The sequence below is a fragment of the Sphaeramia orbicularis genome, chromosome 7, assembly GCF_902148855.1.
Source record: "Sphaeramia orbicularis chromosome 7, fSphaOr1.1, whole genome shotgun sequence".
Classification (NCBI taxonomy): Eukaryota; Metazoa; Chordata; class Actinopteri; order Kurtiformes; family Apogonidae; genus Sphaeramia; species Sphaeramia orbicularis.
This window is the reverse complement of record NC_043963.1, coordinates 34,154,990-34,172,940: the sequence shown is the minus strand read 5'-3', so window position 1 is coordinate 34,172,940 and position 17,951 is coordinate 34,154,990. Positions and strand designations below refer to the sequence as shown.

The 17,951-nt window shown below is 38.9% G+C and overlaps 2 protein-coding genes across 6 annotated transcripts in view; both read right to left on the bottom strand.

The window, feature by feature from the left end:
* mybpha (myosin binding protein Ha) overlaps positions 1-12,119 on the bottom strand; it is a 46,194-nt gene extending 34,075 nt beyond the window's left edge. The window contains exons 1-5 of one of the 3 annotated variants that reach the window (XM_030139559.1): positions 11,813-12,119; positions 8,496-8,555; positions 8,148-8,213; positions 6,840-6,974; positions 5,713-5,880 (exon numbers count right to left, since the gene is read on the bottom strand). In XM_030139559.1, the coding sequence (XP_029995419.1) occupies positions 5,713-5,880; positions 6,840-6,974; positions 8,148-8,213; positions 8,496-8,555; positions 11,813-12,119 (736 nt within the window). The remainder of the gene's footprint in view (positions 1-5,712; positions 5,881-6,839; positions 6,975-8,147; positions 8,214-8,495; positions 8,556-11,812) is intronic. The other 2 variants (XM_030139556.1, XM_030139558.1) reach the window with 2 other exon arrangements.
* A 2,405-nt stretch (positions 12,120-14,524) lies between these two features.
* Positions 14,525-17,951, bottom strand: part of nav1a (neuron navigator 1a) — a 122,212-nt gene continuing 118,785 nt past the window's right edge. For all 3 annotated transcript variants that reach the window (XM_030138626.1, XM_030138625.1, XM_030138627.1), the window contains one exon: positions 14,525-17,183. In XM_030138626.1, the coding sequence (XP_029994486.1) occupies positions 17,088-17,183 (96 nt within the window). In that variant the 3' untranslated portion in view covers positions 14,525-17,087. The remainder of the gene's footprint in view (positions 17,184-17,951) is intronic.

The following is a 17,951-nucleotide window of genomic DNA, read 5'->3' as shown; positions in this document are numbered from 1 at the left end:
GGTTCAGGCTCGGTGCTAAGTATCAGGAACAGCATCCCTGGCGTGTTTGTGCATGAGCGGAAAGTGTCTCCAAAGCTGACTGGGCTTATATGTTATATAAAACCAGCAGGGTTCTGCATCCCATCAGCTCTCACCTCACTGTAGCTGTACACGCTTCCTCTCCTCACCTCTCCTAATGTCCTCTTATCTCACACCCAAATGACCGTCTGTCCATTTTCCTCCCAGTACCACAGCCTGACATTTCGTCTTTCTATTGTTCTGGTTTCTTCCCAGTCTGTGTCACGCTCCATTTGTCTGGACTGCTGAGGCTGCTGGGATATCGCCGTGCAGGCAAGCATCCAGCTTCTGGAACCATCATTCCCTACAAAGATCAGGTCTGCCTCCCGATTTGGCTCAAACACTAATCCCTGCTAATCAGCACACTTCCCAGCAATGCCCAGAGGTGTTGCTGGCATTAAAGCATCCAGCAGGCAGCAAGTCCTCCTGCAAACAATCTCTAATCTGTCATTGTCTCTGGATAAAGGTGTCTTTGTGGGGGGCTTTCAGCGTATGTAGGACAATGTGTCTTCTTCAAAAGCTTGTACAGTACATTCACGTCTGCTGAGGACAATGTGTGACTGACTGACTCACTGACACACAGCTGAATTTACCGCTCACAAGCTCCCACAATCCATCAATTAGGCTCATGTTGCGTTCGCCTCAGTTGACCAACGCTTCTGATTGTATGACCGCATTTCTCTGCTAAAGTTTGAAACCCCCGACCGCCGGGAAATATGCTCAGTAAAGACGGTGAGAGCTGTCCTTCAACCGACACACCACCTCAGGTTTTCAACACATGTGAATTAGTTTTAGGGCTGATGGAAACTCAAAGCTTCTGCAGCTGGACTGATTGAAAATGGTTAGAAATAGCGCTTGAGAAACAAAGTAGGAGTTTCCATCAGATCTTTACGTACATTTAACAGGCATGGAAAAGAGGAACATTCAGAGCATCACAGTAGACCATGGATGATGACAATGAAGGCCGCGAGCCAAAATACGAAGATGTCCTCTCTACTATATGACCTGTTGAAAACATTGCGTTATCTGAAATGGCTGCTTTTGTCGTATTATTTTTCTTTTTCTGTCTAATGAAAACTAAACCACATGCTAATTTCAGTGCTTGGGTTACTTAAGGAAGACAGCGTTTCTACAAACCAAGGTTATCATAGTTAACGACAACTAACGACAACTAACGAAATGACAAAAACTAGAATTGTAAAAACATTTTTGTTGACTGAAATAAATAAAAACTATAATTAAAAGGAAAAAACGATAACTAACTGAAACTGCAATTGTGTGCTTACAAAACTAACTAAAACTTATAAAAATTATGGATAAAATTCCCTTCGTTTTTGTCTTTGTCAGTGTCAGACTGATATGAAATCGATTTATTTCCCTCAAGCAATTTTAGCTAGTGACACCATATGATATTTAACGGTCCATCACTTGTGGTCACTTGTGGTTTCCAGTCGTCTTCTGGTCCCCACTCTACCTGGAAACATGGAGACTAAAGCTGGGAGAAAGCAGCAGAGTCCTGTCTGGGATTTATTTGAATACGACGGTGAAGAAGATAAAAAAAAATATAAAGAAACTAAAACTAAGCATTTCAAAAATAACAAAAATTAATAAAAACTAGCAAACCTGCTCTAAAAACTAATTGAAACTAACTGTATTAGAGAAAAAAAGGTCAAAACTAAATAAAACCAAACTATAATGAAAAATCCAAAACTGTTATAACCTTGCTACACACATGATGATCTTACAGAATATGTGTTACAATGTTTTCCCTACTATTAAAATACTTAGGTAGAGCAAATAAAAGCCAAAAAAAAAAAAAAAAAATGTTGAAAGTTCTCTACTATACTGTCACATTTTGTGGAAAATAAAATAATTACTTGAGGACATTGAGTTTGTCTCATCTACAAGCACACGTTACATCTTTTTCTAGTTAAGGTCTGTGTGTCCAGAAGCTTTTTCTGGACCTCTTCAAGGAGTGATATTTTGCTTTATAAAATGGAATTATGCATTTTAAAACATTTCCCTGTGGTCTACATAAACTGTAAATGCTATGCTTGGGTCTGAATTCTTCTTTAATTCAACTCCACAGGTCCATCTTCAACCCTATTTCTGAATAATGACACCAGAAAGGTCATTTTGAGCGCTGGCCCTTTAAATGCAAATGAGCCACTTCATGCCCCACCCCCTCCAGTTTATTGGTTATGCTGCTCTTTCCCATTCAGCCACTTTTGTTCGTTAATTTTGCGTTTCCACTACGTGGTATTGGCTCGGCTCAACTTGACTCGACCTTTTTGCGTTTCCATCACGAAAAAGGACCTGGAATCTGGTACCTGGAACTAGTTTTTTGGTATCACCTCTGCCGAGGTTCCAGGACTGGGAACCAGATACTAAAACGTGATGTGTAAACACTGCAGACCACTGATTGGTCAGAGACTCGTCTCTGTGACCCACCGTTTTACAAAAAAACAGATGCGAAAGTTTACAGTAAATATAGCGGTAGGTTAATCCACATGATGACAGCCCACAAAACTACACCATGGTCGGTCGAGGAGATTCAGACGTAAAATTCAGCATGAGCTTGACCAGACAACACGCAATGAGCAACTTTATCAGCAACTCTCTGAGTAGACGACACGGAAGTAACGAGCCGCATCGCTATGATATCCAGGTACTGTAAAGTCGGTAGTATCCTGTAATGGAAACTGTCTCCTGGGATAGGACCTGGTACCTGAGTCTACTCGAGCCGAGACTAGTCGAGCCGGTTCTACGTAGTGGAAATGTGGCCTAAGACAACCAACGACTGAACATTTTAGGTCATCGGCTCGAAGTTTGGACATATTTTCAGTATGGACTACAACTGCTGCTGCTGACAAACAATTATGTCGTACTCGGAGAAATGTTCATCGCAAGTCTTGACCTTATGTGCAAATGTCATGACGTAACTAGTTATAGACGTAACAAATTAAGCAGGAATTAAAACGGGTTATAGAAATGCACGCGAATTTTGCCTAAATGAATATAAAGACAGCTTTGCAGCACCTGGAGGGTTCAAATTCAAACTTTATGAACTATTAGAGTCCAAATACACAAATAAATGTACCAAAGACTAATAAAAGTGGGTTCAGCAAAATATGACCCCTTTAAGATTTCTTGAAGGAAAACTTAATAATATTTTTAATCGGGACTTTAACGATATCAAGAATGAAGGTTAAATCTACTACTCATCTTCTGAAGTCGCGTCCAAAAACCATCCCAGACCGACTTTGCAGACTTCGGTGTTTTTCTAATGAGGAAACCTTTAGAGCCACAGCTATAAATTCTACTGAGAAAGTGACAGTGTGGATGCACTCTGAGGGTTAATGTCCATAAAGAATACGGCTGCCAGATGCCTCATTAGCCAAACGTAGTCCATTGCCTCACTGCACCAGCCATTAAATCAACCCTGAAGACACAACAGCAGCAGCCATTTCAGAGCCAGACCGACAGCCACCCACTGCAGCACCCATGTCTGAGACCATGTCATGCAATAGATCCTGTGCACCCCCAGGAGAAAACATGTTTACCCTGACCCTGTCTGCCTCTGGTGACAGTTGCATCTACTAGTTGCGTCACATTTGTCAATCAGTTCTCAAATAACTTACAGCCATATCAAGAGTTCACTCAGTGTTGCATAAAATTTTCTGCACTACTGTTAAATATGAGCAAAATCTTACTTGTCTTCATATAAAACCAGCCAGAAACCACTATTCATTGACTTTTAATATAAATGTAATAAAACAAACCAATACCACAGGAACATTTGTAAGCGCCTATTTATTTGTGATGTCAATCCAGTAACGACTGAAGATGTGTGAGCATTCAAGTGAAAGGTTGATGTAAAAGCTAATGAAAGGCCTTGTCAGCACCTCTGGGATTTATGTGCATACATCTGTGCAGTCCATCTGAGACTCTGCCAGTTCATACCACCTCTACCTCCCTGACTGCAACACGAGTATTTTAAGGCTAGGTCACAAGTTACTACCATCACAGAGATCCTGATAAAGAGGTGGGATGTAAATACAGTCGTGGAAAAAATTATTAGACCAAAGCCCCATCATTCCTACAATGGCTGAAGGAGGTACTTTACCTGCTACCACTGGAAAAGCTTAGATACAGAACAGATAAAAAGGGTAGGGATTTCACTTTAATTTAGAACCCTTTTGTAAACTTTATTCAAGGCATCCCCTTCCAGTAGACTTCTTATTGTGATCACTTTGCTTTGTGTGTTCGTTTGTTTGCGTGTTTGTTTGTTAGCAACTTTACAGGAAAACTATTACAACCATCTTCACCAAATTTTACCCACAGATAGGCCTAGGCCCTGGGACCAACCCATTACATTTTGGGCCAAGTAGGCCAAAGTTCAAGGTCACAGCAAGGTCACAAAATCTACAGTTTTCCTATCTCTCATCATTGAGCAATTTTCGAAAATTCGCAAAAAATTCAAAACGGCTTCGATTAGCCTCCAATTTGATACACCTGTAGTTTATAACAATGTCTCGTATCTGGCACAAAGTTGTCCACATCCTCTGTGGAATGTGGACTCTGTGGACGTTTTAATTTAACACTGAAAATCCCATTTACGACACATTTTTCATTAGAACTCAAAAAATATTGATTGGAATTTAATATAATTTGACATACACATGACTGGTACCAAGCTTCAACTTTTTCTGCTGTATGGAACAACCTTGAAACTGTTGAATTTGAAAAGAAATAGTCGATCCACACATGCACACCGTTCAGGGTGCTTGGCGGAGGTTTGCGTTCTCTGAACACTTGTTCCTTCTCTTTTTTCATTTCTGCCCACATCTTTGCAGTGACCCTCGGTATCATGTAACTGTTTGCAAAAAACAGACTATTAATGCAACCATTAGGCTTCAGACTGTAATTTTTATTTAAATTTCTTTCTTTTTACATAATAAAAGTCAGTCTAACTGTGTGCTCGTTTTTCTTTTCTTTTTATTTATTTTATTTTGTTCATTTATTTCTTGTTCTTTCTGAGCCTTTGGGTGGGTGGGGTTTGATGTTTGTGTTTGTTGTTCTGCCTTGGACTAGTTCATACTGTATGTCCTATGCTGATGTAGATGCTTATTTGAAAACTGAAAAAAAAAAAAAAAAAAGTCTTTACAAAAAAAAAAAAAAAAAATAGACCATCAAAAGTCATCAGAAACAATGGTTATGCAATCAAGTACTAACTCCTGTGTGTATCATGTGACTAAAACAGACAGAAAAGAAAACATGGAATGCCTAAAAGCTCTGTTTTTGTCAGTACAATGCCATAGATATTGATATAAAAACTGAAGTGATTTTGGTTATTGTCAAGAAAACAAGGAAAATGGTTAGATATCAGCTCTGAAATTAAACTTTTATGAGCTATATGAGCTTTGTTGTTATCATTATATTTGTCCAAACAAATGTACCTTCAGTTGTACCAGGCATTAAAATGAACAAGAAATTGAAGAAAACAAGGGTGGTCTAATACATTTTTCCACAACTGTATATTAAAACCAGTACATATCTGCAGCTGGAATCTTCTGTTCTGTCATTTCACACATTTATCCTGTTATTGAGTCATGTGTTGTAAATTATGAATCAGTGCTGGCGGCTGCTACTTACCAATGATTTCACGGATCGGCACGGGCTCAGCGAGGGCACCAGGATCACTGCGGCCACCGGGGTTTACAGCCACCACGCGCACATGCAGCAGGTCACCGGCTGTCAGATTTTTAATGCAGTAGCGGTTTGCAGGGGTCAGATCCTCATTAGCTACGACCCAGTCCGTTGCTGTAGGAAAAAGGGGGCTGCATCAGTAAGTGGCTCAATTAGATAGAAGTAAAATATTCTGAAATATAATAGAACTGTCATGTTATTACAGAAAAAAATGCCAATGGAGTAGCACTTGGGTAGATTTCTGAAAAATACAACAAGTGCAGCTACTGAATGACCATACAGAAAACACAGTTGGACTTAATATTCTTCAACTCTTAAATTATAAAGAGCACATTAACTTAGTATTTATTTAAGAAAAACAATCTTATTCCCCTGCTGGGATATTATGAAATCATTGTTGTAAATCATTGTTTTAGCTTGTTACTGCTTAAATCTAGTGGAATATTAGCTTGGATGTGAAAATGAAATTACTTTCTATGAAAAATATGCGTGACAACATTAATTTTCAGACATATTTCCCAAAAAAGTCTTTTGCACTAATTCTTGGAGTGGAAGACCAGCAAAACCTCTAACAGAGCCTTAATCATACAAAATCTTCTCATGCATAGTATATTACTGTGAAAACTAGATCAGTTAGACTTTACAGATAGATGTAATGTTGCTGGAAATGGTTAGATGAGAAGTAGGTTGCAGTACAAGTGCCCAGAAACGTTTCCATTTATTAAACTGTAAAACATCCTTTAATGGGCTGTGTTAAGTAGTTTATTGCCTGTCGACACAGGTTTACAAACAACCTGGCCATAAGAAGTACACTTTGGCCGCCATGATGAAATCTTAGAAGGCATGCTGTCATCTGAGCAAACAAGCACTTCTAAAAGTGGTGTGAGCAGATACAGAGACAGCCGATGAAATGCTGCCTACCGTATACGGCCTGTACCCAGCTATGAGTCTATCTGCCCTCTGACACTCTGAGGACAGGTGCAGACTCACACTCTGTACACACACACACACACACACACACACACACACACACACACACACACAACCCTGTGGATGAGGGGTTCTGGACTTACTCCCATCTTTGCGGTACTCTACGGTGTATCCATCCAGGCCGGAGTCTCCGATGGTCTCAGGAGAGTTCCATTTGATGGTGAGGCTGGTGTCGTTCACATCTTCCACACATACTGCCAGAGGAGCGCTGGTGGGGACTGAAGGAGGAGAAAACAGGGTTATAAGTACAGGACACGCATTTAAAAGACGAAAAAACACTGAATGGACTCATTACTTTAACACGTTGTTCTACTACCAGGAATTTGCTGTTAAATAAAAGTTGAAATGTAGTTCATAAATGATTTATCATCTGGAATGATGATTTAATGTCTGTGAATATTATTTTAACCTATGAAATAAGTTCATTCATCTTTTATCCTTTACAAACTACATTTATTTCATGAAGTTGCACTTCTTCCCACCCCTTTTTTGGGCATGTAAATTAAACTATTGTGCCGTTCTTCTTTCTAAGATTGTCTTGATTGTTGATTTTTGTCTTATTACCTCCGCCAAGGAGGTTATGTTTTTGCCGGCATTGGTTTGTTTGTCTGTTGTGTACAAGATAACTCAAAAAGTTATGGACAGACTTGGATGAAAATTTCAGGAAATGTTGTTACTGGCACAAGGAACAAATTATTAAATTTTGGTGGTGATCCCCCCCGAGCCCCACTAATCTGCCTTGGCGGAGGTCTGCGCTCTCCAAGTGCTTTCCTAGAAAAGACAGTGCAGACCTCCGCCAAGGCTGATTAGTGGGCCCCCGTGGCCACCCCACCCCCCCACCCCGATCACCACCAAAATTAAATCATTTGTTCCTTGTGCCAGTATCAGCATTTCCTGAAAATTTCATCCAAATCTGGAGCACCGATCTGCCTTGACGGAGGTCTGCGCTCTCCAAGTGCTTTTAGTTATTTATGTTTTACTTGTTCACATATATGTTCAGTTTCATTGCATGTTGCATATAAGGAATAAATCACTCAATCAGTCAATCATGCTGTAAACTGGTTTTTCCCATATCAACTTCGATATGTACCCAGAGTGTTCTATGTAGAAATGCAAAAAGTACTTAAGTTAAAAACACGAAATCCTGCAAAAACAATGAAAAGAAAAGGGGAAGAGGCCACTGAACAATAAGATTTAAGGTAAAACAACACTGGTGGTCCTGGATTGACCCTCCAAATCACCCAAATCCTAAAACTGCACAGTAAAGTTAAGTGCTGAGTGGTAACTCAAGTCCAATATTCTGTAAAAAGGGCTGAATTCTATCTGTTCATGCTAATGTATCTCACTGATGTTAAAACATTGTAAGAGCAAAGCTTTAACATTGGTGTTACCTGCCGGAGGAGGGGGCGTGGGGGCCTTGGGTGGCTCCTCAACTACAGCAGGTTCAGCTGGAGCGGCTGATTATTAAACAAGCAGGAGATTAATGCCATTCTAGAAACAAATCACCAGCGATGAGGACCTGATAATATCAGTCATTTCAACATATGAGTCAGGATGAAGTTTTCAGTTTGGTGCTGTTGTGTAACGTCAGTCACAGTGGAAGTGACTAACACAATTCAAATCTACTGGTCCTCACAGCTGGGAAGAGGTATAATGAATAAAAGTTGATTAAATTCAGCGGTGTGGCTTATTTTATTCTGCGGCTGAGAAGTGACGTCTGTGCGGGGGTTGATGTTTACCATCTGCGGGAGCATCTGCAGCAGGGGCAGCGGCACCGTCTTCAGTAGCGGGAGCATCAGCTATCGTTAAAAATACCATTAGGGAAGCATTAGAAATAACATTAGGGAAGCAAATTAGTGACTTTATATGATGACACTACTCATGCAAGAAATCAATCAGCTGCAATTTCATTAAGATGCATTTCACTGAAGCAAGAAGCAACAGCATGACAGCACAACAGTAGATGTCAACATTAAAAGACCAACAAAACCCCAGGTCTGACTGTTAAATATATGTGGTAGAGAATGTAGAAGACTAGAGGTAGACCGATATACTGATGATTTTCAATATCGGCCATCATCCTTACTTTTTTTTTGAAAGCCGATATTTGATCAGTAGTAAAAATGTTACAAGATATTTGATCAGGCACCTGTGTGGGCAGGACCTGAAGTTCATTACATGTTAAAAGAGCACTATGTGTATGGATGTTAATAATTTCATTTAAATCGCTGAATCAAAATCTTAATTATCTGAATGTTTCAATTGTATTTTACAGTCAAAGTGCTTTAAGAAAAAATGGACTTAAAGGGGTCATATTTTGATAAAGCTACTTTTATTAGTCTTTGGTACATTTATTGGTGTATTTGGGGACTCTATCAGTTCAAAAAGTTTGAATTTGAATCCTCCAGGTGCTGCAAAGTTATCTTTATATTCATTTTAGCAAAAATCGAGGGGATTTCTACAACCTGTTTACTTAATTTGTTTTGTCTATAACTAGTTACATCACAACATTTGTACATATAAGGTCAAAACTTCTGATGAATATTTCTCACAGAACGCCATAATTGTTTTTCAGCAGCGGTTGTAGTCCATACTGAAAATATGTCCATATTTCAAGCCCATTACCTAAAATGTTCAGTTATTGGTGGAACAGGACAGAACAGCACAGCCAACAACCTGGAGGGGGCGAGGCATGAAGTGGCTCATTTGCATTTAAAGGGCCAGTGCTCAAAATGACCTTTCTGGTGTCATTACTCAGAAATAGGGTTGAAGATGGACCTGTGGAGTTGAATTAATGAAGAATTCAGACCCAAGCATAGCATTTACAGTTTATGTAGACCACAGGGAAATGTTTGAAAATGCATAATTCCATTTAAAAAAGCAAAATATCGCTCCTTTAAATATCGGCCTCAAAACAATATCGGCTATCCGCTGACCAAATTTTTTAAAATCAGCATCGGCCTTAGAAAAACCCACATCGGTTGACCTCTATAGAAGACCATGCATGTCAGGACAAGAATAAATGTCACGTTCTATAAGAAAAAAAACCATGAATCAAATCAATTAAACCATCCTCATCAGATACAAAGACCACAAAACACAGCAGCTCAAAAAGATGACACACTCCATGTTGTGCAGTTCGAGTTTGTCCACCACTTATGCGTGTGTGTCTTTACCCTGGTCGGCTGTTGAAGCGGCTCCGTCCTCAGTGGGTGGGGCATCAGCTGAAGTTAGGGGTTACACGTCAAGGTTAGCGGGCTACAAATATTTACCAGTCATAGTTAAACAACCACCATCCAGGGCTGATGAGTGACTTTACAAGACACTTTAATGAGAAGACAAATACCTCCTGCTGTAATAAGGCAGAGATAAACACCTTTATTATTAGGTGTCACTGTTGCTTTAGGTTTACCAGCTCCTGGGTGGTGCTGGTGTACATATAACTGGTGTCATTTCCATGAGTTTAATGCTGCTGCTGTTCCTTTACCTCTTACAGGAACTACTAACAGGCGCTACTTGATTGTAAGTGCTAGAAACCATGAATAAATCACAGTATTATTCATGTAATCATTAAATCTAATTAATATTACTGTGATTTGCCACCATCAGCTGGAGCTGTGGGAGGGTAGATGTTAGATACATGCTGTTATTGGTTTTACTGGTATAGCTCTGCAGTCAAACAAGTGGAAATACTCTGCAAACAGTGATTCCAGTTTCCATTAGTCTAGTAAAATGCTCAAGGTTGCAGCTTTTGGTCCTTCTGGTCTAACACCTTACATTACAATGGAACACATCTGAGAATGTTTTAATATGCTTTGTTTAAATTCCTGTCCCAGTGCCCACTCTGGTGAACAAACTGTTATTGCAGTAGACTCCGATGAGGCTGCAGGTTTCTTTACCCCATTTGTTATGACTTTGAAGATCAGATGAATGTCACAGTACAGATGGTTGTTGGAGGAAAATCGTTTGCAAAAATGTATTGCAAAAATGTTTTTTATTGTTGTTGTTGCATAATGTCACTGAGAGTGGTGTAGAACTTATGAGAGACTAGATCACAGGTGTCAAACATGCAGCCCGGGGGCCAAATCCGGCCCGCCAAAGGGTCCAGTCTGGCCCTTGGGATGAATCTGTGAAATGCAAAAATTACACTAAGACATTAACAATCCTTTCAGTTCAGGTTCCACATTCAGACTAATTCAATCTCAAGTGGGCAGGATTCAGTAAAATACTATCATAATAACATGAAAATAATGTCAACTCCAAATGTTTCTCTTTGTAAATGTAAATATTTTCATGTATTTACACTAAAACAAGGTATAATTTTGCAAAAAAATGCGAATAACCTGAAATGTCTTAAGAGAAGTACAATTTTAACAATATTCTGCCTGTTATTAAATGTTGTGTGTGTTTGTAGATCCACTGTAATCTGTATTTTATAATGTAAATGTGTAAATGATAAACTGAGGCAGAATATTGTTAAAATTACACTTATTTTTTCAGTTTGTTCATGTTATTCACATCTTTTGAAAGGATAGTTTGTGGATGGAAACCTGTTCATAATGTAAATTAACTTTTTTTGCTCTAAAACATAGAGAAAAGTTTGGTGTCGATATTATTTATATATTATTATGTTATTATTTTACTGGTTTGGCCCATTTCAGATCAAATTTAGCTGAATGTGGCCCCTGAACTAAAATGAGTTTGACAGCCCTGGTCTAGATTAACAGCTGTAGTTAAAGGAGATCCTTTTTGGTTCCACTGTCTGGAAGAGAGAACAAGTACTTCCTTTCTGAGCTTAAAGTTCAGTCTACTTCTCAGTTTCATGTCACTATACTATAATAATCTCACCTTAACAATTTTTTTTTTCTGTACGTCTGCTACTTTTTGTAAATATCATCTCATTTTCACCCAAAGCCACACTGTACTTCTGTTCCTTCCAGTCCAATTGTTTGTTTGCTTTCATAATCTAAATAACATGTAGAGTTGACATGTTTGAAATAACCCTAACACTACTGTGTCTCCTGTTAAACCTCGGTGTCTGTCCCTTCCATGGTACCTGGGGGGCTTCCTTCAGCGGGGGTCACATCCTCTGCCGGGGCAGCGGGTGCAGCTTCTCCCTCGGCTGCAGGAGCTGCTTCCTCGGCCGCAGCTTCAGCAGGAGCAACCTCTGCAGGTGGAGCTTCAGCAGGTGGGGCTTCAGCAGGTGGGGCTTCAGCAGGTGGAGCTTCAGCAGGTGGAGCTTCCACAGGTGGGGCCTCCGCAGGTGGGGCCTCCACTGGGGCCGGCTCTGGGGCAGGCTCAGGTGCCTTCACCGCAGCCTTCTTGGCCGGAGCCTTCTTGATGGGGGCTGGTTTTCCTGGCATTGCGCTGAAAGACAGCTAGTCCACAGTGGATGAGGGGTCCTGAGGGGTCTGGGGTCATATATATAGCCTAGTGAGGGTTGGATGGACTTGTGTTCAACTCCACCCACTCAGTGACTTTGTGTGATGCCCCCCCCACCTCCCCTCCCCACCACCTTAATCATCTCCATCTGTGCACTGATCTGTTTCTGCCCAGAGACACTGAGCAGGAAAACGCCTATGCAAATAACTTATCATGAAATCATAAAACTAATTAAATATAACAATTAGTAGCAACTGTTATGATAATGATAACAAATAGATGCAGTGTAGTCACACAGCACTGACGCCCTCTAGTGGACGAAGGAGTAAATGCAACAATCATTGACCTAAATCAGGGGTCTCAGATATGCGGCCCGGGGGCCAAATGCCAAAGGTTCCAATCCGGCCCATGGGATGAATTTGCAAAGTGCTAAAATTCCACGGTCAAGGCTGTGGAACTCATTTTAGTTCAGGTTCCACATACAGACCAATATGATCTAAAGTAAAATAATAGCCTCCAAAAAAAAACCAAAAAAAAAAAAAAAACTCGAAAAAAAAGACTCCATATTTTCTTCTTGGTTTGATGTGAAAAAAATAATATTACATTAGGCCTATAAATAATGACAACTTCAAATTTTTATCTTTGTTTCACTGCAGAAAATATTCACATGTACAAACTATCCTGTGACAATAAAATGTGAAGAACCTGAACAAATATGAACAACCTGAAATATCTAAAGAAAATTTAGCACAATTTTAACTATTTTCTGCCTGTTACTAAATGTTTAGTGTCTTTGTAGATCCGATCCATAATGCACATGTACAAATGAGATGTTGAGGCAGAATATTGTTAAAATTGCACTTACTTTTCTTAAGAAATGTCAGTTTTTTCAGGTTATTCACATCGTTTTTGTTTGGATAGTTTATAAAAGTAAGTATTTTCATAATTTAATGTGGTTTTTTTTTGCACTAAAACAGAGATAAAAACTTGGAGTTGTCATTATTTACAGGTTATTATGCTATTATTTTACTGGTACGGCCCACTGGAGATTAAATCGGGCTGAATGTGGCCCCTGAAAGAAAATGAGTTTGAGACCCCTGATCTTAGTAGTTGATAATTATTCTTACAGAGTGTCACTAAAACTTATCATTCAACTTTCATTCTCCTTTTATAGTTACTTCAGTAACTCCAGGAATAATATAATAAATATGGAATATCTCATTAAGATAATTGGCGTAAAGCTAGTTTAGTTCAAATGTATATAAATTAGCATTATTTGCTTGTAAAGCCTAGAAAAAGTGGCAGATATGTTTGTTTAAATAGGTCAGTACACTGTCTTATTTATATTTTTTGAGCCTATTGTCTGGGATTTGATCTTTGGTTTATACTTTTGGTGTCTTATAACCCCATGTAAGGGCTGGACATATTCTTCTGCAGGACACAATAATAAAAATTCATTCATTCATTCATTCATTCATTCCATCACTGTCAACATGATGATAAACATCACACATTTACCGGGTATATAGGAATGGGTTTTTTTTTTCCACATATGGAAATGTTACAGGTTTTGCAATTCTGTGATTCTGCTGATCTGCAAAAATTAAAGCCAGTAGTGGTCATTACCATATGCATTTTTTAATTTACTGGATGATGATCGTTGTTGTTTGATCATGTGGTACCTTCCTTTAGTGTGAGTATTAACCCTTCCATGCATAACGGTCACTGCAGAGGACAGTTATTCTACAGCTGTTCTCTAGTATATTCATGGATTTTGTTGTTTTAGTTGCAAATCAACCAACACAGTGGATACTTATGCACCATCCCATAATACACTGCAATTCATACCATTACTGTAACTTTGCTGTTATTGATAAACCTGATTTGCAGCAACATATTTGCTAATTGTTATTAGACTGCAACTAAGTTTTATTTTATTTTTATTTTTTTACGAAAAGTTCTTTTGTTTTGCTGTTTTTTGCATATTATTTGTGTAATAACTACTATTATGGTATGTTAAAATGTGAGAAAACATCAGATTAGCAGCATTAAAAAAAATTATTTCATAGTTTTCACACAGTATGACAGTAAATGCGTGTTTCTTTGCTTCAAAAATGAAAGGCATGGTGTCCAGCTAAGTGGACATTTTTTTAACTCCATGAAAAACAGGTTCATAAAAAAAAAAAAAAAAAAAAAAAAAAAAATTCAATCACGTTTTTTTCATGCCTAAAGAGGAATAAAAACACTCAGGAAAAAAATCTTGATTAACGTTCTCATAATTCATGCATGAAAGGGTTAATACTTTTGTTGCAATTTAAACCGGAATAAACTGGCAAAAAAAAAAAAAAAAAAAATCCAGACACAAGCAAACAGCAGAGACAGGCAGTGATGTGAAGAATGGCATGACTTTATTGTGTCGGTTGCTGCTTAATGTTAGACAGATGGGATTTGATGTGGTTATAGAGACATGCCATACAACCAATATTAGGCCCCCTTATAAGCCAAGTGCTTCTTCTTCCCTTAACAGGAAGACAATAAATCCCACCGAGGACGCCCGTTTTCTGCATAGAGGGGCCGAACTGTAACTTTTAGATCTCTACACTTTTGAGTGATTGTTGTCGCAGATGCACTGACTATTTACAGTGTTTACAAGAGTGATGTCATGTACAAAAAGAGAAAGAAACCTTTACAAATATTTGCATAAGAAAAACAAAAGTCTGCTCTTAAAAACAACATGAAAACAAGAAAACATCCAGTTATTAAAAATCCGTCCCGCGATAAGTTAAGTATGGTAGGTCCAATGAAGCAAAACTTTGGGAACACTTCAGGGATACATGCTTCACCGTTACATCTCCTGTTAATTAATATATCTGCTCTTACACTGCTTCTTTCACACTTATGGTTTGTTGGTGGCTCGTGCATATATACTGCTGAGCAGCCCTGTCATCATACACATTCTCTTCGCTTGCATACGTCAGCTGATACACGCATCCTCTTTGCTAACAGCCTATCTCCACAACCACCAGCCAAAGGTCAAAATCGAAAAAAAAAACCCACTCCGACTTAGGTGACGTCAATAAAGCGACATCAGAGTGGGTCATAGGAAGTGATGTTATTTCCTCAGTATGATATATTCTTCGAAATCTAGGCCTCTGCGTGGTAAATTCAAGCCGCTGAAGAGCAGCTTTAGGCCAAATTGTGTTTCAGGCACAGATAGATTTAGGCATCGTGTCTCTATTTTGATAAGCATAGAGCAATTTGAGCAGATCGTAGCAGTCTGAGGTACTTTAGGGTCAAAGGGCACAAAGCTGAGAGGTTAGAGCCGACTACTGCCTCCTCCGCTTACTTATCTTTTACACTTCTCACCAACACCCCCACGTGAACAGTCAAGATATGAGCAATAAATACTCTGTAATCTCATTCTCTAACATATATTAATGCATGTGCAAAACAATGAGGGAAAGGAAAGAGAGGAAGTATAAAAAAAAAAGTTAGTTATCTCCCTCAGAAACAGTTGAAAAAAGACCTCATGGTATCAAATATAGAAAGAGCAAATAAGAAGGAGAGTGCGTTTGTAGAGACTCTCATCACTTGATGGCAGTTTTTACTCATGTTTTCCACTTCCTCCTGTGGGATGATAAATAAAAAAAGGTGTCATGGCGGAAGTACAACTAGACATCTGTTGTCAGATACCGAAGTTAGGTATACGTAGGTGTGAACTGCTGCATACAGATGGCTGTTGATGACGATTCAGTATAAAAACCTACAAAATCATGTTTCTCAAAGCTGTTTTCTTATCTATCACAAGAGAAGTTTGAGTTTTAAATCGGATATCTAAATATAATGTAAGCAAGCAGAGAGCCAGAAATGGTAGGCTGTATTGGCAGACTAGATAAAACAAGCATTTTTTTTTTTTTTCGTACTCTTTCTACCAACCACAGCTGGATTATGTGGAAATATTCAGTGCCATCAGGATGAGCAGTTATTGTGGTTATATTTGTACTGAGCTAAACCATCAGAATACTGAGTCCACTGATAATAATTCATACAGACTGACTAAAACTGATTATTGAGCTCATTATTCACCAGTGCGTGTTCGTCTTACATCTTCACAGTTCTGATATCTGTTTCATATATGTCTGAATGGCTGAGGTGAAAAAGGAAAAACCAAGGCCATTTTGATATGGGTGTTGTTTAGTGTGCGTTATATTCCACTGAGCACCTTTAATAATAAGTAAGAAAGCGCACCAGGAGAGAGAGAGAGAGATAGAGCACTGAGGCAGGAATACGTCGCTGCTGCCACCTAGAGGAAATGTTAGTCATCTGCACGATTTGGCCAATCTCATACTCCCCTTTGACACACAAACACTGACACAGCCTCCTAAAATCCAATTACCACAAGTAGAAAATAAAGTGCATTTTTGGCTGATTTGTCGAGTGATGGTTCTACATCTGGGGAGATCAGACTCAGATACTTCTGAGGTTAAATTCTTGGTAAAATGAAGCACTGAAAGAAAACCAGTAAGCACCGATAATAAAAAAAAAAAAAAAATACAGAAGAATGGGTCTGGATCAATAGGATTATAGGTAATATTTTGCATCATACTATTCCGGTTACCATGCACTTGCAACTTGAGTCAACAATAACCCATCTGGAACAAACCGAGAGCAGAGAAGAGACGAGACGATGTCTTTCCCTGACAACGTGATCACAGCTTCCTTTAAGAGCAGGTTAAATGTCTTTCCGTGTTCTGATCGCAGGTCTGAGCAGACCCCTTGTCCATATTTACTCTCTGGGTAGATCCTTTATGTCCGTCACATAGTTTCCGAACTGCTCACTGAGCACAAAGTAAAGTTCGTTTCGGAGTCTTTTGGAGTGTCACTGCGACTCCGCCCTCTGCGTGAGGAGTCGACAGTTCCAAAGCTTTACAGGTAGTCGCATGTTTTCATCAGAGCGTCGCCTGAAGGGTGGGGTCCAGACTGCCTTCCCTCTCTGGTGACTCGATGTAGTTGGCCGACTCCTGAAGCTTCAGCAGCATGGCCATCTGGGTAACAGGAGGAGGCAGAGTTAGGTAAACAGGGGATTAGCAAACATGTTTTATGTGGGAGTTGGTTTAGAACAGATGGGATATTTTAGAAGTATATTTTAAGAGCATAATAGAAGTAAATAGAAATGTAAATCACAGTTTTTTAAAGCTGATAAGTAATTAGGGCTGCACTTTTTCTCATTGGCTTTTAATCAATGAATGACATGTCTGTTTTTTTATGCTGTTTTTATCAGATTCTAATTTGTCTTTGTTTTTATGATGGTTGTATTTTGTTGTTCTTAGCCCGCTTTACACCCTGTGTTATCACTAGTTTTACTTATTTATTTAATTCCTTGTTTAATGTTTGGTGTACGGCACTTTGGCCAGCTGTAAAGTTCTTAAAGTGCATTATAAATAAAGTTGGTATGGTATGGTAATTAGGGCTGGGTGGTAAAACATTCTTGAAATAGAATCAAAATAGAATTTATGTCGATAGCAATGATAAAATTTGGACATTTTTACAGGATAAGAATAGATCTAACAGTCTACCTCACAACATAAATAAACAACAGCCAGTCATTCTGCAGTTGAAATTTAGGGTTATGTGAAGCGCAAAATGCTAGTAAGAATTTCTGTTTAGTCAGTAAATCTTGGAGGGCGATCAAAACTGACAGGTAAATGTTTACACCAAAAAGTCGTCAAATTAAAAACATAAATAAATAAAATTACACTGAGAGTTATGAGCCTGCTGCTGACTGTGTCTGTGTTTAAACCATTCTAATTATA